Source organism: Durio zibethinus, chromosome 6 (assembly GCF_047325235.1).
Source record: "Durio zibethinus cultivar Kanyao isolate XHJ-2024 chromosome 6, ASM4732523v1, whole genome shotgun sequence".
In the NCBI taxonomy this organism is placed as follows: Eukaryota; Viridiplantae; Streptophyta; class Magnoliopsida; order Malvales; family Malvaceae; genus Durio; species Durio zibethinus.
The window spans coordinates 34460762-34479923 of NC_143167.1; the positions used below are offsets into that span (position 1 = coordinate 34460762).

The following is a 19162-nucleotide window of genomic DNA, read 5'->3' on the forward strand; positions in this document are numbered from 1 at the left end:
TTAATAATCTCCCTCCAAAATTGGCCCCCCTGGCCTGTAAAATACTAGGAAAAAATAAAAACAATGTTGGGATTTTATTATTTTATGTTATTTTTAGGTTTGGGTTGATTGTTGTTTGATCTGTTTAAAAAAGATAAAGCTTTTGAGTTTGGCCTCAATTGATATATAAATATATATATATATATATATATATATAAAATAAAAATAAACCCACTTTGTCTCACAAATATAGTTATGTATTAAGTCCACTAATTGAAATTAACACCCTTGCAATTTTCATGTAGTATGATTGTTAAACTAACATATAAATCAACATTGGTGATTGGTTAATTTAATTTAATGACTAATTTTGTTAATCTATATATGTTATTTGTAGAGACTCACATTTAATTTATGAAGTATTATTTATTTTAATTTAAAAATTTTACGATTTTATTATATAAAATTTTTTTCATAAATTTGAGTTTAAACCTTTATTTATATATCATAATAAAATTTCAGATAATCCTAACATAAAATTGGGTGTCACACTATCATTGAAAATTAGTACGAGAAGAGGGACTAGGCTTATATAAAACCTCACCAAGTTCACGCCGAGAGCACCGGCCTTCAAAAATTCTTCTACGCACTACCCTAATTAATTAATGTACCGTCTAAATATTCCCTTAACTAAATATATAAATATATATATATAGTCTAAGAATATCAATTCATACAATCTAAATAGCATCCTATAAGATCTTATTGGATTGGATGGAAATGCTGGGAGGGGGGGGGTTCTTGGGAGCAAAAAATCTTTTGTTAATTAAACAAAAAAATCTTATTCTGATACGAAAATTTCGAAGAGGAAAGATGGAAAATGTATTTAAAATGGTGAAGGGCCAAGTGCAAGAAGTTGGACTGTTTAGTGGTATATGCAATGGCTTCTAATTTGAACTCCGAATTGCAACATAAGCCAAATGCTTTAACCACATTGCTGGCGATAAAGTAATGGGATTTGAAACAGATTTTGTTGTCCTTTATTATTCTAGGAAATCTTCACGTAATCAAAAAGAAAGTTGGAGGATACAAAGGAATATTCTCGCCCTTTCAGCTAAATATGTTACAATACATCATCATTGGAAGTTATGATTGTACAGGATTTATGTTTCGGAAATATTTAGAGAAATGCACAATAATTTTGGATTCAAACAAAGAAAAACGTCTTATTTGCTTGACTTCATCAATATTCCAAAAGTAAAAAAAAAAAAAAAGGCAGGTCCAAAAAAATTAATTTAGAAAACAAAATTGATATATATATATATATATATAGATGAATTTGCTTATATCATGTTATAAATGGAAGGAAGATCTCTTATCTCCTGGAAAGAAGATTCTATCTTTTCTCGTACTTCTATTATTAATCATTGATATGCTCTTAGTTGGGTTAATCAATCATGCATTACTATTATAGGACATGCTATAAGAGGCAGTTGCAGTGATGTTTAGCATTAATTGTAGGTTGGAGAGCTTAGAAAAAGTGCTTTTGCCAATTTAAACTGTAGCACAGTAACTAGCTAGCTTGCAAGAAATATGATTTTAATTTAATTCTTATGTATATATATGTTATTTCATTGTGTGTGTGAGAGAGAGATAAGAGAATATGATTAAAATAAGTCCAGCAATACATCCAAGAATATATGATGCTAATGCCAGCATAGGATCGGTGCAACCAACTGACTGCAATTTGGCTAAAGGAGTATGTGCTTTATATTTAATAAAAAAACAAAGAAAGAAAGAAAACCCTGCTTTGCTTTAGAAAAAAAGGGAACCCGCCAATTTTTTAAAGAGGAAACTTTTTATTTTCCAGCTGGTCATTCCAGGAGCTTTTCTTCTTTTCAATTCTTTTAACCCTTTTTAACTTTAAGATTTAGAAATTATGCAATCTAAGTTATGTTGATCTCTACCTTTTAAAATGATGATCTTGATGTAGTAAAATTTGAAAACAATTGGGACTCCCACATTGTTAGATTCATGGTTATACCAAACTAAGGTAATATCTACAAAAATTCAGGTATATATATTTACTAATGATCAGTAATGGATTGGTGCATGTCTTTTATACTCTAGTTGTTACTATAATATTATATGCAGCAAGCCAAATTGAAATTGGAGTTGGAACTAGAAGCTGGAAGTCTACTTAATCAAATCTTTAATAATTGTATAATTATTAAAATTCAATTTGTAATATATAAAATATAAACCGACAATACTAAAGACATGTGTTTAAAGTAATCTCACTTCACAACAGGATTAAACTAAACCGTAAAATGAAAATATATAGGAAAAGAAAGGGAACAAGAAAAAAAAAATGGCCCCACATTAAGGGATGCATAGTCATCTTTTCTTGAATTTACATAGAAAATGGTTTATCCTTGCTCGCATGGTAATGAAAGTAACAACCACCAACACCATAAAAAGACTATCTTTAACAACCCCACAACAAAAGGCTTTGGAAACATATGTAAAGTTGGCTACTTCATGGAAAATCAGCAGACATCATTTTTTACTTGCATATATAAATACATATTCAAATGCTCCATAAGTTTGGTAGAGCAAATCAAGTCCTTTTATGTTAGATATATGCTCACTGCTTTTTTTTGCTTTTCTTTCTTTCATTATCATATCGCCTTTCTTGACTGGTTAATTTGCTTAGGACATCTAAAAACTTCTTTGAAAACTGAGGTTCTGATCAGAAGGGGAAAATGGGTTCTCCAGAGAAGAATGAGTTAGAGGAAAATGGGTTCTCCAGGGAGAAGGGAAGAAAGCAAAATATGGGCATAATTTTCAGATATGCTGATTGGGTTGATGTTGTGCTAATGGTGTTGGGTACTATTGGAGCTATCGGAGATGGAATGTCAACATATTGGTTAATAGTCTTTGCTGGCCGCTTAATGAACAGCATGGGTTATGGTAATACCCCACAAAATAATAACAATTTCATGGAAGATGTCGAAAAGGTTAGCACTTAATTAGATGTTATTAGTTGTAACTTAGAACAGGTAGTCAACAATTTCATTCTATTAATCTTTTGTCCTGCTCTTTCTGTCTCTCATATATTTCATTTTGTTTTTTTTACTTTGTTAACAGTGCAGCTCATACTTTACATACTTGGGACTAGTAGTCATGGTGGTGGCTTTCATGGGTAATTTTCAGGAAACAATATCAGTTTTCACGTTTTGTTTAGCTTTATGAGGACAAGGGGAGAGTCTGGTACTAGTTAAACCTGCAGTCAATTCACAAACAGGAGGGATCCGAGGAAGCGATAGTAGCATAATAAGGAGACACTGACTTCATAACCAAAAAAATGAAACAATAAAATGAGTTCATTTTATGAAACCCTAAACACGCCCTAATTTTGAAAAGACTAAAATTTAACTGGTATTAGTATATAAAATCAAAGTAATCCTATTGCATGTCAAAATATAATCTAAAAAAGGATACAAAAAGACTAAAATTGATCCATCTTAATGCTTGCAGAAGGCTACTGTTGGAGCAAAACTAGTGAACGGCAAGTGCTGAAGATTCGTTACAAGTATTTGGAAGCCATTCTTAGACAAGAAGTAGGCTTTTTTGATTCACAGGAGGCAACTACTTCAGAAGTCATCAATAGCATATCTAAAGATACATCTCTCATACAAGAAGTCCTTAGTGAAAAGGTACCCATTTCATATGTACAATATATTCTTCTGCAGTTAATCTCATGAATATCGATGAATCTTATTTCATAGTATATAATTCAGTATTTAATAGTGGGACATTAATTGCTATGATTTTACACATTATGGTTAACTTTTTGAACAAAACTAAAGTTCCAGATCCGCCTATTATTGTTAATTCAAACCAAGATAGTGAAGTACTGTTCCTAACGTTTAAATTTTCAGGTGCCGATATTTGTGATGAATTCATCTTCCTTCATATCAGGACTTGCATTTTCCACTTACCTTTCACGGAGGTTGGCTTTAGTAGTTTTTCCAGCACTACTTTTCCTCATCATTCCAGGAATAATTTATGGAAAGTACCTTCTCTATCTATCCAAGAAAGCTTCCAAGGAATATGGGAAAGCAAACACCATCGTGGAGCAGGCTCTAAGTTCCATTAAGACGGTTTATTCATTCACAGCAGAAAGGAGAATTGTGGAGAGATATTCAGCAATATTGGATAGGACAATAAAGTTGGGATTGAAGCAAGGCATAGCAAAAGGTTTGGCAGTGGGGAGCACAGGGCTTTCATTTGCAATATGGGCTTTCCTTGCTTGGTATGGAAGTCATTTGGTAATGTACAAAGGAGAAAGTGGAGGAAGGGTCTATGCAGCTGGCCTCTCCTTTATATTGGGCGGACTGTAAATGATACCTTAACCCATCTTATTTCTGATTACTCATATTGATTAATTATGGACTAATAAGCTCTAATTATACGATAAGGGATATGCATGAAACTACCTCAGGAATCTCGAATCAAATATTTATCTGATCCTTTCGAAGTTTTCCCCTAGTTCAACCAAAGTTCTCCTAGTACTCATTTTCAGATTGTTCATCTGTATGTAGCCAGCCACTAAGTGGAAATTAAGTTTCTCTAGCTACTTAACTAAAATTAATGTGGTAAATTAAATGTAGGTCTCTTGGAGTAGCACTTGCTGATCTGAAGTACTTCACAGAAGCTGCCGTCGCTGCTACAAGAATATTTGCTAGGATTGACCGGACTCCAGAAATCGATAGTGAAGACACAAAAGGCATTGTGTTAGACACAATTCGAGGAGATGTAGAATTTGAGAATGTCAAATTCATATATCCTTCTCGTCCTGATTCCGTTGTTCTCAAAGATTTCAACCTCAAAGTTGAAGCAGGCAAAACTGTGGCTCTTGTTGGTGCAAGTGGAAGCGGCAAATCTACCGCAATTGCACTGGTGCAACGATTTTATGATGCAAACGATGGAGTAGTCAAGATTGATGGTGTTGATATAAGAACATTGCAATTGAAATGGATAAGAGGAAAAATGGGGCTTGTTAGTCAAGAACATGCATTGTTTGGGACATCAATAAAGCAAAATATAATGTTTGGGAAACTAGATGCTACAATGGATGAAGTCATGGCCGCTTCCATGGCTGCTAATGCTCATAATTTCATCAGACAGCTTCCTGAAGGGTATGAAACAAAGGTGGGTGTTAACAATAAAAACTTGTGCTTCCATTGCTTAAAAAATTTGTGAAATTTGTTATGTCTGTTATTTCTTGAATCAAATCAGGAAATATATATATTCAAGTCTGACTTTTAACATGAAAAATATTGTACCAGATTGGCGAACGCGGAGCACTTTTATCAGGTGGACAAAAACAGCGAATTGCGATTGCCAGAGCCATTATCAAGAACCCTGTGATTCTACTACTTGATGAGGCAACAAGTGCTCTTGACTCTGAATCAGAAACACTGGTACAAAATGCACTTGATCAGGCCTCCATGGGAAGAACCACTCTGGTTAGTGATAACTAGTTTGACTGCTTTCACTGGTTAATTTCTTTTATAAAATACAAGATGTCAGTTCCATTAATTGTGGCTGATGAAAAATATATGAATTTCCTTGGATTCTGCTTTGTGGCAAGATGGGACTACATATATATTGTTAATTACCTCATCATTTTTCGATACTTGTTTCCAATTTAAAGTGCTCTTAAGGAAAGCACTATGATAATTTCAATATAATCATTTTCCCATAAACTTTCTGTGCATAGTTCTCTTAAAACACCCTGTCCGGCATGTTTCCTGATTATTGGTCAACGTTTTACAACAATAGCAAAGATGAGTTGTCTTTGTTACCTAATAAATCTTTTTTTTTAAAGTTTACACCATTTTTTTTGTCCTGACATACATTTAATTTAGATTGCAGGAAGTGCTAGGAAGAAATTTATTTAGATTAAGGATTTCATTCTAGTTTAATTTAGATTGCAGTTCGAATAAAAAAAGCCTTGGTCTCTTCTAATTAAGCAGAGATCCAATTTGATCAGGTTGTTGCCCACAAGCTCTCCACTATTCGAAATGCAGACCTCATTGCAGTGGTTAACAATGGTTGTATTATTGAAATGGGATCGCACGACGATCTGATAAACATGAGAAATGGCCACTACGCACAACTTGCAAAGCTACAAAGACAATTCAGCTGTGATGACCATGAACAAAATCCTGAAACACGCCTTTCTTCTGTTGGAAGAATCAGTACAGGCAGGCTAAGCACAGTCAAATCAAGCCCAGATTTCTTTGCTACACCATTGTCCAATATTGAAAGTCCAAAACCAGTATCTCATCCCCCTCCTTCCTTCCTTCGGCTTCTCTCTTTAAATTCCTCAGAATGGAAGCAAGGTTTGATTGGTAGTCTCTCAGCTATAGCTTTTGGTGCAGTTCAACCTGTCTATGCCTTAACCATTGGTGGCATGATTTCAGCCTTTTTTGCAACAAGTCACCAAGAAATGCAGGCTCGGATACGGACCTATGCTTTGATATTTTCTTCACTTACATTGTTCTCCATCATTCTGAATCTTATTCAGCATTACAGTTTTGCTTATATGGGTGAGCGGCTAACCCGGAGAATCCGGAAGAGAATGCTAGAAAAAATTTTGTCATTTGAAGCTGCTTGGTTTGATGAAGAGAAAAACTCTAGTGGAGCTTTATGTTCTAGTTTGAGCAATCAGGCTTCAATGGTTAAGACTCTTGTTGCAGACAGAATTTCATTGTTAGTTCAAACTACTTCTGCTGTTACCATCGCGATGATTATCGGACTAATTGTCGCTTGGAAGTTAGCAGTAGTCATGATTGCAGTCCAACCTCTCACAATTCTATGTTTCTATACACGAAAAGTTTTGCTTTCTAGTATTTCTACTAATTTTGTCAAGGCACAAAATCAAAGTACTCAAATAGCTGTGGAAGCAGTCTATAATCATAGAATTGTAACTTCATTTGGGAGCATAGGTAAGGTTCTTCAACTTTTTGATGAGGCTCAAGAGGAACCAAGGAAAGAGGCAAGGAAAAAATCATGGCTTGCAGGAATTGGTATGGGTTCAGCTCAATGCTTAACCTTTATGTCATGGGCTTTGGATTTTTGGTATGGGGGTACATTAGTCGAAAAGGGAGAGATGTCGGCAGGGGATGTGTTTAAGACATTCTTTGTCTTGGTGAGCACTGGAAAGGTCATAGCTGATGCCGGAAGCATGACCTCTGATTTAGCCAAGGGCTCAACCGCAGTGGCCTCTGTGTTTGAGATCCTTGACCGGCAATCCACAATTCCAGGGTCTCAAGTAAGTAGAATGTTTCCTTAATGCTAAAAAAATGTAGTCAAATTAATTTATCTTTGTTTATATTACAACATAAAATTTTCTTTCATTTAATCTGTTGACTATTGTATTAGGGAGGAGATGGCACCAGTGGAACAAAGTTAGAAAGAATGACTGGAAAGATTGAGCTGAAGAAGGTTGATTTTGCATATCCAAGCAGGCCAGAGACACTAGTGTTACGCCAATTTAGCCTGGAGGTGAAAGCAGGCACAAGCGTTGGACTAGTTGGGAAAAGTGGATGTGGAAAATCAACAGTGATTGGATTAATCCAAAGATTTTATGATGTCAAAATGGGGTCAGTGAAAGTAGATGGTATCGACATAAGAGAACTAGATGTTCAATGGTGCAGGAGGCAAATGGCACTTGTCAACCAAGAGCCAGTGTTATATTCAGGCAGCATCAGGGACAACATTCTGTTTGGAAAGCTTGATGCATCAGAGAATGAAGTTGTGGAGGCAGCTAGAGCTGCAAATGCTCATGAGTTTATCTCGTAAGTTGTTACTTTCAAGCCATTGCATTAATGGCATTGCAACCTTGCAATGTAATGATAATTCTGGTTTTTCATTGAATTTGTTGTGTAGGGCACTGAAGGAAGGATATGAAACAGAATGTGGAGAAAGAGGGGTACAATTATCAGGAGGACAGAAACAAAGAATGGCCATTGCTAGAGCTATAATTAAGAACCCAAGAATTCTTTTACTAGATGAAGCAACTAGCGCTCTTGACGTGCAATCCGAACAAGTTGTTCAAGAAGCATTGGATCGAATCATGGTGGGAAGAACCACAATTGTAGTAGCTCATCGGCTTAACACAATAAAAAAGGTTGACTCAATTGCATTTGTTGCCGATGGGAAGGTGATTGAACGAGGTACCTATGCTCAGCTCAAGAACCAACAAGGAGCATTCTCCAAGCTTGCCAACCTTCAAACATAGTTGTACTTGTTAACTGATCTTAAAGACTGGAAATGCCACTATAGCTGTCAGTTCTAGTGTTACCCTAGAGCTACTAGCACTCACTCTTGGATTAGTTATACTTGGAAGAAATATCCTAGTTGTGTACGTAATGCAGAACATTGTGCTAATGGAGCTGTGAAGGTATCAAAACATGGGAAAACTGGTTATAGACATGTAGATTAATATTGTCAGCTGGTCTTTAACATGAACCATGACATAGCAGTGATATACTATCAAATTGTAACATATATGATATATAAATAAAATTTATGAACCATATATACTTTTGAACGGGTCTATTATCATTTTAATTAACTTTTAAAACAATAAAAAATGTCTAAGAGCTCACACTAGCTAATTAAAATTTGAAGGAAAGATTATTTCATTTATGCTATAACTATGTAGTTGCTCAAGGGACAGAAATAAAATGCCTAATGAGATGCAAGGTGCTTTAAACCTGAAAATGTAAAAATGGCACAGCAAATGTTTTTATGCGAAATAGAAGAAAAACCTCATCAATGGAACTTTTGGGAATTTTGAGAGATCCTTTTACTTTATCCAAGCTGGTATTTGTGTTTAATTGCATCGAGGCCCATGATCGAATTTGGGTCTGAGAAATAGGCCTACTCTGGAGTTAATTAGTTGGGTTTCAGGCTTAGATTAAGACGCCCAGTTTCCGACATTTTTCTTTCCCGTCTTTTTTGTCTTTTAGGCCTTTTGTTTCCATTATTTTGCTTACTTTTCGGCATAGATTACAATTTAACTTTCCTTTTCTTTTTTGTCTTTTAGGCCTTTTGTTTCCATTATTTTGTTTACTTTTCGGCATAGATTATAATTTAACTTTCTATTATAATTTAATTTATAATTTAACAAAGAGAGATGGAGAGAGGGAGACAGAGAGAGAGAGTGGGAACAGACTGGAACACGGAAAGTTGGAAACTGATTGTAGGATATAATATTTCAGAATTCATATGGAAACTGAAATCTACTTCTGATATACATTGAAAATATGAAGCTTCCTTATAATATACGCTACTATTAGTATATATATATATATATATATATTAGTAACAGTAACTAAAGCAAACCCTTATTACATGATAGAAAGGTACACAGAAATGAAAGAGACAAGCCATTCGAGGAACTGTAGATTGCCTCAAAACCCAGAAACAAAGAACTCAAAGATATAGCTAAACAAACTGATTAAGGACACTAACAAACATAGAAGAAAGAAAGATATCCCTAGTTTTTATTTTTGTTCTAATAGCCAGAGCCAGACCATTTAAAAGGTGGATTTGCTGGGGCTAGGGCCATCAAATAGCAGCTTCTGCCTCCACTCCACTCTCCAGCTTTAGCGTGATGGCTTCACCTGGGACGCATTGCTGTCTCAGCAGGGCCAGCTTGCCTCAGTTGCTGCCATATATAGGAAACAAAGTGAGTTTTGTACATAGGAATTAGCAAGAAAAATGTGATTTAGATATGGTCCAAGTGGGTCGAGACTCGAGAGATAAACCTGAAAGTACGGCTCGAGCTTTGCTTTGAGAGTGTCATGCTCCTTCCGTGCCTCCTGGAAGGTGGCCTTTGCCCTGCGCGTCACATTCATTTTCAAATGGAAGTCAGTATTGCACGTATAAAAGGGCCTAAACAAATATTAAATTGGCATGACTGAAAGTTGAGCATTTCTTCGGTTTATCCTTGAAACTAAAGAATGAAAATATAAATATATTTACTAGATGGAGAAAATATGGATGTAAACAAGAATATGATCAGTACCCTTCCCGGTTTCCTTGCTGCCAAAGCTCCCTTGTCTTGGTGATCTCATTTCGAACTTTGTTAGCACCGATACTGTAATTTGAGCAAGATTTATTAAAGCTTGTTTGGAGATTCAAAACGTAATATATTTAAGTTACTAGCTAATGGAATTAATAATTTACCTGGCACTGCTGCCCTTGAGCTGATGAAGGATCCTGTCTACCTTTGGGAAGTCAATAGGGACATTTTCCCTGGATGCAGATAAATAATCATCACTGTTCATTGTTACCCTCATCATCATAATAAAAAAAATAAGGTGAAATTAAATTATATATTCAAAGGAAAACCTAGAGGGAAATACAATTATCCAAATCAATAGTCTACTAACATTTCTCGCTCAACCGTAGCTAGCAGCGTAGTGGAGTCCCTGAAGTACAAGGTAAGCACCTCCTCGACAAAGTTGGGGTTCTCTCGATCCTCTAGCTTCTCCAGTTGAATGAACTGTCTGTCCAAAATTTCCTTCAATAGCAAAGATTTAAGATTTTCAAAGGTTCCAATTAATCCTTTTTTTTATGAATTAGCATTTTTCCTAGAGGAGTTCAAAATATTTTCATGACAAAAAGAAAATGTTGAAAAGTTCATATATGATGCATATTCTAGGAGAACAAATTAAATAAGTCAAACCAAGATAAAATGAAAATGTTATAACTAGTTTTATTTTTTGCTTGAATAAGATAATTAAGGATTTAAAATGGAAATTAAGAAAATAAACCTTCAGATTTCCCCTATAGCAAGAAGATAAAATGAAAAAGGAAGGCTTTTTGTTTGCAGTGTAGTCAAATTAATAATGGGGCAGAAATTAATAAAATGGGTGACATACAAAGATGCTCTAATTCTAAACCTGAAAATGGGGGAAAAAATGAACATAACCAATATATATTTTGATGGAATTAGAAAACCTCATCAAAGAAGGATTGCCTCATGGCAGCAATTTGTTGACGCAAAGGTCTGCTCTCCATTTGAAGGCAAAATTACTTGATATCCTACAATGGCTAGCCAAACCAGACTATATATAAGCAGAAAAAGTTACAAAGAGCCAACAAATATAGAAGCATGCAATAATATTGTTTCAATATTCATTAAAAAGAAGCAAAAGAGGCAATTGTGTTAAGAATGTGCAACCTATGGTACAAAAAGCATCAGAGAAAATCTGATCTTTTAGTAATGAACATGACTCTTGAAAACTTTAAGAAAATACATTAGATTCTCTGTATCTATTAAGTAGATTGTGAAATTAATGAACAGGATTCTCAAAATTACTTTCTTTAAGGTTGGCGGGGACAAAAATTACCATTCACTGTCATGGACTAATATCTAAATCCGATGTTATATACCAAAAGTATTTTTAAAAAAATCTAAAACAGATGTTATCTTATAATTTTAATTTTAGAAGTGATATAATTTATTGGAATAAATTAACTGTTAATTCCGAATTGAAAATATTGATCTATTGTTGTTTCAACATTATAGATATATGAGTATCTAACAAATAACATTAATCATTCGCCAATATATAATTGATTTAATTGATTAAAATCGTTTTTTTGATAGTCATTTATTGAAATTATATCTAATGCATAACTTATAATCACTTATTTTAAATTATCAGATACGAAACATCTTATCTTGAATTGAACAATCTATTTAACCTCAAATTTTTCTTACAATAAAAAAACATTCTTTTGGTATAAAACAAAAACAAGTACCTGTTTTCTGTTGATTTGGTGGTTCTGTTTGTAGCTTGTCTTATTTGAGTCCAGTCCAAACCTTGGCCCAAAAAAACAGTCCAAAACTAATGTAATAGCCATCATCATCGAATCATCATATTTTACTCTTTTCTTTTTTTTTAATTTACAAAGTGAAACAAAGAATAATACGAGTTATAAAGGCACAGTTACAATGATTGAACCTTTCCCTAGTTTAATTTCCCTCTAATTGCTAGGGAGAAGAGAAGGATAGGAATTGGAAAAGAACACAACAAACAAATAGCATAAACAAAAGATACTCATCCTTTCCTATCTTTCTCATCTTCACAACATATGCATAAAGGAGCTCCTATTTTTTTAATCCCTGCTTCTCGCTCTCTTCACCAAACTATATAAAAGTGAGGATTGATCTAAAGGATTGCAGCATCAAACCTGTTCCTATTATGGAGTAGATGTCATATTCCGGTCAACTTTGTAAAGATCAGCAAGAATAGCTGTAAGTGGCCTCCTCCTATTCAGTCACATGGGGTATCTGTTTGGTTTGGTAAGTAGGTGAACTTACAAGATCAATCTTACCAATCTCATCTGTTAACTTTAGTGGCAGGGGAGAATTAAGGAAATGGATTACGAGGTAATTGAAGAAAGATTTCACTGCCTCGGCTGGCGTTTCCCCTTGGATTTTAAATCCACAACAATGATAGAAATATTATCCGAACTGTTTCGTCTTATTGCTATTTCTGTGAGATTATCAGCTACTCCTTGAGCCGGAGAAACCCCATCAGCCATCAAAGACCTTCGCCGCCGTCTTAACAGGCGGCGAGCTACCTCTCCAGCCTCTTCATTTGTCATGACATCCCACAACCCATCACTGGCCAATATCAAACACTCATCCTCATCAGTCCTGGTCATGAAGGTAATCTCTGGCACTGGAATTATCCATGGCCTTAAATAGCGATCACCTGAGAGACACATCGCAAACATTAAGAATCATAAGGATGACTAAAGAAGCTGAATTATCATTTTTTTTGTTTAACCATTGTCTTTCCAGTATTATTTCAGCCGCAATGGGTTCTTAAAAACATCAGCACTCAGAAGCAATACAAAACAGAAACCTCACCCCCAGCCCCCCATTACCCGCTACTTATGGTCATAGACACAGTAAGAAGAACTAATATTCCTACATTGAATTGGATTCCCTGTCTTTTTCTTGCTTCTAACTACAATCGCAAACATAATGATAACTTTCAACACTAATGTGATTTACAAAATCACGATAGTTTATAAGAAGCTATATTGAAACCAAATGTTGAAAGTTGCTAGTGCTAATCTACAACCCAAGCTTGACTTAATACCAAGATCTGAATTCCCAGTTCCTATGGGTCCTTAATTGTATTATGGTGTCATGGTGGTATTACTGTTTTTAGTAAATCAATTACAAATGATTTTATTTTTTAACAACCTCCCCTCTCCAAACCATAATCAGTTAAAATTTCAACTATGTGATGATCTGTATATTGTGCCAACCAGTGACCATTTTTAATATCTGTTATATATGAAGAAAAATGAATGGACATATTTAACTAAGCAGACTGCCACTTTCCTGTCGAAAACCTATGTGTTTATAATTAGAGTTCACAAATTTTATATTTCACAAACTCAAAGATAGAGCCATTGCCTTCTGTTTCGGCTAACCAAATTCCAGCCAACTTTTTTAGAAAATGCTGAGCGAATGTAGAATGGAGGCTTTGATAAGCATATGGTAACGAGAATATTTTATCAACATATGGTTTTTATCACAAATCAAAGGCAAAAAATTTCTTTGCCTAGGTGGAGGAAGTCAATGTATTGGACCAAGAGTGGGACAGAGATTAGTATTGGTAGTTCAATCACATTACAAGTCACTAAAGATATTTGATTATTCAAAATTATAGTTTTATTATCTCGAAAGAAGGATAATCATATTGAAAGCTTTTTCGACTGGTGAAGCAGGACAATGTGTCCTTAAACTAGTCAAAGACCTCCAGCTACGGTGAAAGCAGGACAAGGCTGACAATAAAACCGTATTAACCATATAATAGCATTAAGAATAGCTAACAACAACAACAACACTATTTTCTTTTCTCCAAAAAAAATTAAAAAATAACAGAAGACTCGTCTTTACAAATGGTGACAGTTTTAAATTTTGATCAGTAGACTAGCTATGCTTTCAAGTTTTACATTTTAACACCAATCTAGTCTTTAGAAATGGTATTGGTGACAATTTGTGAGTTTTAACAGCATAGCTAGCCACTCTGTAGATAGGCGTCAGTTACAAATTACACTGACAATAAAGTGATTTCTCATCAGATTACAGAAAATAATAGCATCTAGATTTTTCACCTGCTAACAAAAGAATAACTATAACTTTCTTCAATTGCCATCTACTCATGCTAAATCCTACAGTAGGAAATGAGGAATCCACATAACTCATTCAAAAGTAAAAGTAAAAAGAATAGAAAAGATTCAACATGTTGAAGAAAATACAATCACTTATATACTACATAACTATATGAATATGTATACACTCAGATAACATAGACTGAAATATAATCTAAAAATTCTCTATGTTAAAATTCGAATCTTTAGTTTTCATGCTATCATGTCCATTTGGGATATAAATAATTTTAATACAGTTAGGATTTTTTTTAAGAATACAAGTTCATTTTTTCCACAATTTTAATAGTGCAACCAAATAAGCATTTCAAAATGTTTGATCCTATTGCAATGATACAAGATATATTTTAGGGATCCAGCACAATGCCATCAAGCAATCCACAACTTATTTTCAATCATTGTTTTGCCAAAATATCATTTAGAACAAAACATTTTTTCCTATGTGATTAAATCACAGAACAATAGAACAGGCTAGATGCCAATGAGCATAATGATGTTAATCAGGTAACGTATTACAAGATGCCTTGAACACATTCAAATGAAGAAGTTTGATAAATGCTAAACAAGAAATTTGAAATGAAATAGAGATGTAGAGACAAAGGAGAACCTATGGCTCTGGACATTGCAAGAACTCCAAAGACCCTAGCACCATTCCAGTTTATGACTCTCCCTCCCTCTCTTTCAATTCTCAGGAGCTCGTCCTGCCTATCTGGCTGTAGTAAGCAGAAACAATAATGAAACATAAATGTCTTTAATCTTGTTGATGAAACAAAGCTTAATACACCACTATAGAACCTATGATATATCAATGCAGTTAATCACTTGCCAAGTGATGTCTTTGATTAGATTAGCTCCATAATGTGCTCCACTAATGTTTTGTGTCCCTCTAATGCCATAAAAATACATAACATCTTTATATCTATGCGCAAGTTAATTTTAACAAAAAAGAGGGGAAAAAAGGAACCAAAGCCTTAAAATTATCTGATTAGAGATAAGATGTCTTATAGTTAGTCTTGGTTGACTGTTGAAACAACCGGTTAGTTTTTGTAGCACACTAGTTTGGTTAGTTTAGGTAAGTCATAAGGTAACTATGCGCTAAAAGCATGAAAATATTCAACTTAGAAGGTTACAGACTCTTATCAGGCTATGAACAAGGGACAGTAGCTGAATAGTTATTAGTAGAACACCAAAGATGGCTATTACCTCATTGGCTTCATCCTCCACTTTCTTTTGTATACAGTTCTTAAAATTTCTTGAAAGAGTATGAACTTGTAAAATTATAACAGTTAATTAAAAAATTTCAAAAAACTAGTGAATAGAGAATGACTTAAAGGCTAAAGGAATTTTCATCGTTACCTTCTGATCAACAGTTAACGGAATTGTTTCAGTTCCCCGGCAAAGCACAGTCCTCGAATCACCACAATTCGATGTAATAATCTGGCAACCAGATAAAACTACAACAACAGCGGTTGATCCCACCATTTCTGGTGCAACTGCTGCAGTCAGGACTTCATTGTCAGCCCTCTCAAAACTACTGGAAAATGCCACTTCCCATCTCCTCTGCCACCCTGAGCTCCCAACCACTTCACGGTCCCATTCCTCTGCTAACACTCCATGCATCCTCTCAGCACAAAATTTAGCCACCTACCAATTATTGCTGAAGTTAATAAGTGGCATCAGGGACGTCAAAATAAGGGATTGTCTAATTTGTCATATAACGCAAACAGGCAAATGTACTGTTGTTAGTATGCTTCACGGTAAGGAAAGAAAAGAATTCCTTCATACAGCAAAAGATAACTAAAACTTCATATTCATGCTATTATAGTGAAGCAGAAACTGATGTTAAACTAAAATAACTCCGAGTATATATCTTTCAAGCTCAAGCATTGATTATAATGAATTTGCTTTGACACAAGGGGAAAATACAATATATATCCACATAATTTTATCATGGATTTCAAGTAACAGCGGTTAATTAGCTTGAGAAATCTGAAAGATCAATTTACTGCTTAAAGAGTAACTTCAAAACTAACAAAGATAGCCAACTCCAATAGATAAACAGTGCAGCAGACGCATGTACACAAAGAGAATTATATATGCTCTCCACATGTAATCCTTCCGTTGAAAGTCAATTGCTTTAATGATTATCAACTTCAAGGCACAATGATCTAGTGCCTCTATATCATGACTCTTGAGGTTAAATTAAATTGAATTTGTATTAACCAGTGCCTAAAAGATCCATTATATATATATATATGAGATGGGGAATTGGGGCTACAAAAATTAGACAAGTACACGTATATATTTTCTCGTGTATTCATTTAAAAAAATATATTTAACATGTCCCTTTAAGAAAAAAATTACATATACAATATTACATTTTTTTGCATTTATCATCAAATGAACAGACAATAAAAATATAAACCAACGTATAGATTATTACTCCACCTATAATGTATTATATAAAAACATTTAGGCAAGTTCTTTAGGAAATCCAAGGATTCTGTTGAAAACATGACAATAGTAGGACAGTTGTATACATGAGATAAGAATATTATTGTCATTTGATTAAAATAAGTCTTAAGATCAAAGAAAATATAAGATAGTTTGTGATGATTTTCTTACAAATTAAAATAATTTGGTGGAATTGTGTTCTTTTGATGCCTATATGCTAATGGACACATGTCAACATTAACTACCTACCAAATGGTGATATAAAACGTGGCTTATAACTAAAATTAGTTTGGGGTTCATTGCAAATCAAGAAAAGCACCAATTTGTTTAGAAAGATGAGAAAATCTAGCCAAAAAAATAAAGAAAAAGGAGATTATAAAATGTAAAAGAGGGAAGAACTCGGTGACTACTGACCACAACCCGCACACCCAAAAGGCTAAAACCCCTTTGCGTAGACCCGACCACGGGTTATGCTACTTCCTCAATGTCATAAACGTTGCGCACCCAAGAAATATTTGGTCCCACTTCCATTGACTTTCCCATTCCCACAATGAAGGAAGGAACCTCTTTGATTCCCAGTGGCTCACACTATTCATTATCGGTATACATCACCACCATCTCAACTAAAATGGTGAAACCCCGCAAGACCCATACCCAATAAACAAAATTAAATTAAACCAATGATAACTTGGTAATTCAAAACTTCATCTTAAACCCACAATCTAAGAAAATGGCCTTGACTTATTTACAAATGGTAATGCATGAGATTTGCATTTCGCAATACGCTGACCACAAAAATCAGGCTGGATGGATATCCTCAGCAAAGAATTTTTTTTTTAACCATAAAAACCAAAGCGGCCGCAACTATTGAGCTAAGACAAAAACAAAAAACTGCTGTGCTGGTTTTCTATGACACGTGTCCAGGATGAATGCGAAAGGCGCTATAAATTCTCCTATGTATGGAATGGACCACTAGAAATTGAGAACGTGTCAAACAATGTCAAAAAATTTTATTTATGTCCAATATATATTAATTTTGATATACCATCGAAAATACAAAAAAAAATTCCATGGAAACGGGAAGGGAGTCTCTCTCGCCATCTCCCCTCCTTTTTCTCTTTATGGAGACAACCGATAATTCATAATTTGACTTTTTTCTAGACTTAAACAATAAAACATTTAAAGAGTTAAAAACAAATTGAATTTTAAAAGAAAAAAAAAAACCAGTTTTAAGGAAATAAAATTAAGCAAAGTAAATCCTAAAGAAGTGAAACTTGTTACCCGTGAGCCACCGTGGCCATCATAGACGCCGAAGAAATGGATAGGGGAGATTTCAGCGGAGGTTCTAGAACCATGAGCCGTACAACCTCCCACGTGATCGCACTTGTGTGACATGAACGCCGGTATAACGGCGATAGCATCTTCCATCTCTCTCCGTCTCCCAATCACCGAAGTGAACCCCCATGTCACTCCCTTATTATTCATCCCAACACAATTCTTTCTCGCCGTTACCGTCAAATCCAACTCCTGACCAGTAGGCGCAGGCTCGAGCAACCTCGGAACCACAGCCTCCGCTGTTAAAATCTCACTGGAACTCCCGCTAGCGCCGGAGATATCACCCGAACTCGTCGTGCTTCTAGAATCCTCCGCGCTGGGAATCGAGGATTGGCTTGAACTAGCTGAAGTCAGGCCCGGTTCAGGTAGTGAGTCGACTCGGTGGAATCGTTGTTCCTCTTGTTCTTCTGGTAGAGGTTCCATGTGGAGTGACACGGAAGAAAGAGAGAACAGAAAGAGAATGAGATAAAAAGAAGAGGGAAGCCTTAAGAGAAATGCGACACGTGCGAATAAAATTGAGTCGATGACACACGGATCCCCAGTGAAATTATACGAATTTAGAAAAAACTGGAAAAATAAAATAAAAGAAAAAAAGTCATGGATTACGAGTCGTCCTCACTTTCTTTTTCTTGAAACGCCACCTGTCCTTTGATTTACCTATGCCACGCTGATATGATGGTGTTGCGGGTCTAGAAGCCCAGACAAACAAATAAGAACATAGCTTCGCTGTCGGGCTACTCTCTTGAAATTCCCTGCGCCAACAATAATTAAATGAGGTGTCACTGCAATGAATGTTTTAAAAGCTGGCATGGCAGTAGGGAAGAAGCTGATTGGGTGTTAGGTCATCATATACAAAGCACAAGTATGTATTGGATTCGAGTAAGTCTATATCGCATGAATCAAAAGTACGTCCTTAAACTCGCTACGTGGCGAGTAGGAACAGAGTTAGGGCCCACCATTAGGTGGAAAGAGAGCCTCGAGTAAAAAATTGTAATTGAAACGGAATTTTTATTTTTGCTAAATAATCCGAGTCAAGAGTTAGCTTTTAATTGTAGCAATAAAGCGAGAATCATACGGTTGATATTGGAGGATCAGGTTTCATCACGAG

The 19162-nt window shown here is 35.0% G+C and overlaps 3 protein-coding genes across 6 annotated transcripts; 1 reads left to right on the forward strand and 2 right to left on the reverse strand.

The window, feature by feature from the left end:
* The first annotated feature begins 2533 nt into the window (after nt 1–2533).
* On the forward strand, nt 2534–8612 carry LOC111286624 (putative ABC transporter B family member 8). 2 transcript variants are annotated; one of them, XM_022876684.2, is made up of 9 exons: nt 2534–2999; nt 3130–3184; nt 3520–3698; nt 3924–4381; nt 4656–5196; nt 5334–5513; nt 6041–7324; nt 7435–7850; nt 7942–8612. In XM_022876684.2, exons 1-9 carry the CDS (start codon nt 2745–2747, stop codon nt 8291–8293), a joined length of 3720 nt encoding a protein of 1239 aa, XP_022732419.1. In that variant the 5' UTR covers nt 2534–2744; the 3' UTR covers nt 8294–8612. The 2 variants fall into 2 exon arrangements, with proteins under 2 accessions (XP_022732419.1, XP_022732420.1); XM_022876685.2 differs by having other exon boundaries at nt 3924–4297; nt 7942–8593.
* A 635-nt stretch (nt 8613–9247) lies between these two features.
* LOC111284969 (pseudo histidine-containing phosphotransfer protein 5-like) lies at nt 9248–12344 on the reverse strand. Of its 3 annotated transcripts, none has more exons than XM_022874127.2 (8): nt 12265–12344; nt 11833–11893; nt 11026–11118; nt 10455–10585; nt 10249–10317; nt 10088–10159; nt 9828–9900; nt 9248–9727 (listed from the first exon to the last, which is right to left on the reverse strand). In XM_022874127.2, exons 3-8 carry the CDS (start codon nt 11083–11085, stop codon nt 9680–9682), a joined length of 453 nt encoding a protein of 150 aa, XP_022729862.2. In that variant the 5' UTR covers nt 11086–11118; nt 11833–11893; nt 12265–12344; the 3' UTR covers nt 9248–9679. The 3 variants fall into 3 exon arrangements, with proteins under 3 accessions (XP_022729862.2, XP_089619347.1, XP_089619349.1); XM_089763221.1 differs by having other exon boundaries at nt 10249–10341; XM_089763223.1 differs by lacking the exon at nt 12265–12344 and having other exon boundaries at nt 10249–10341; nt 10455–10571; nt 11833–11863.
* LOC111284968 (protein phosphatase 2C 56-like) lies at nt 11945–18591 on the reverse strand. The gene is made up of 4 exons (XM_022874125.2): nt 18001–18591; nt 15622–15909; nt 14873–14978; nt 11945–12791 (listed from the first exon to the last, which is right to left on the reverse strand). The coding sequence occupies exons 1-4, from the start codon at nt 18475–18477 to the stop codon at nt 12481–12483; spliced, it is 1182 nt and encodes a 393-aa protein (XP_022729860.2). The 5' UTR covers nt 18478–18591; the 3' UTR covers nt 11945–12480.
* Nucleotides 18592–19162: the final 571 nt, after the last annotated feature.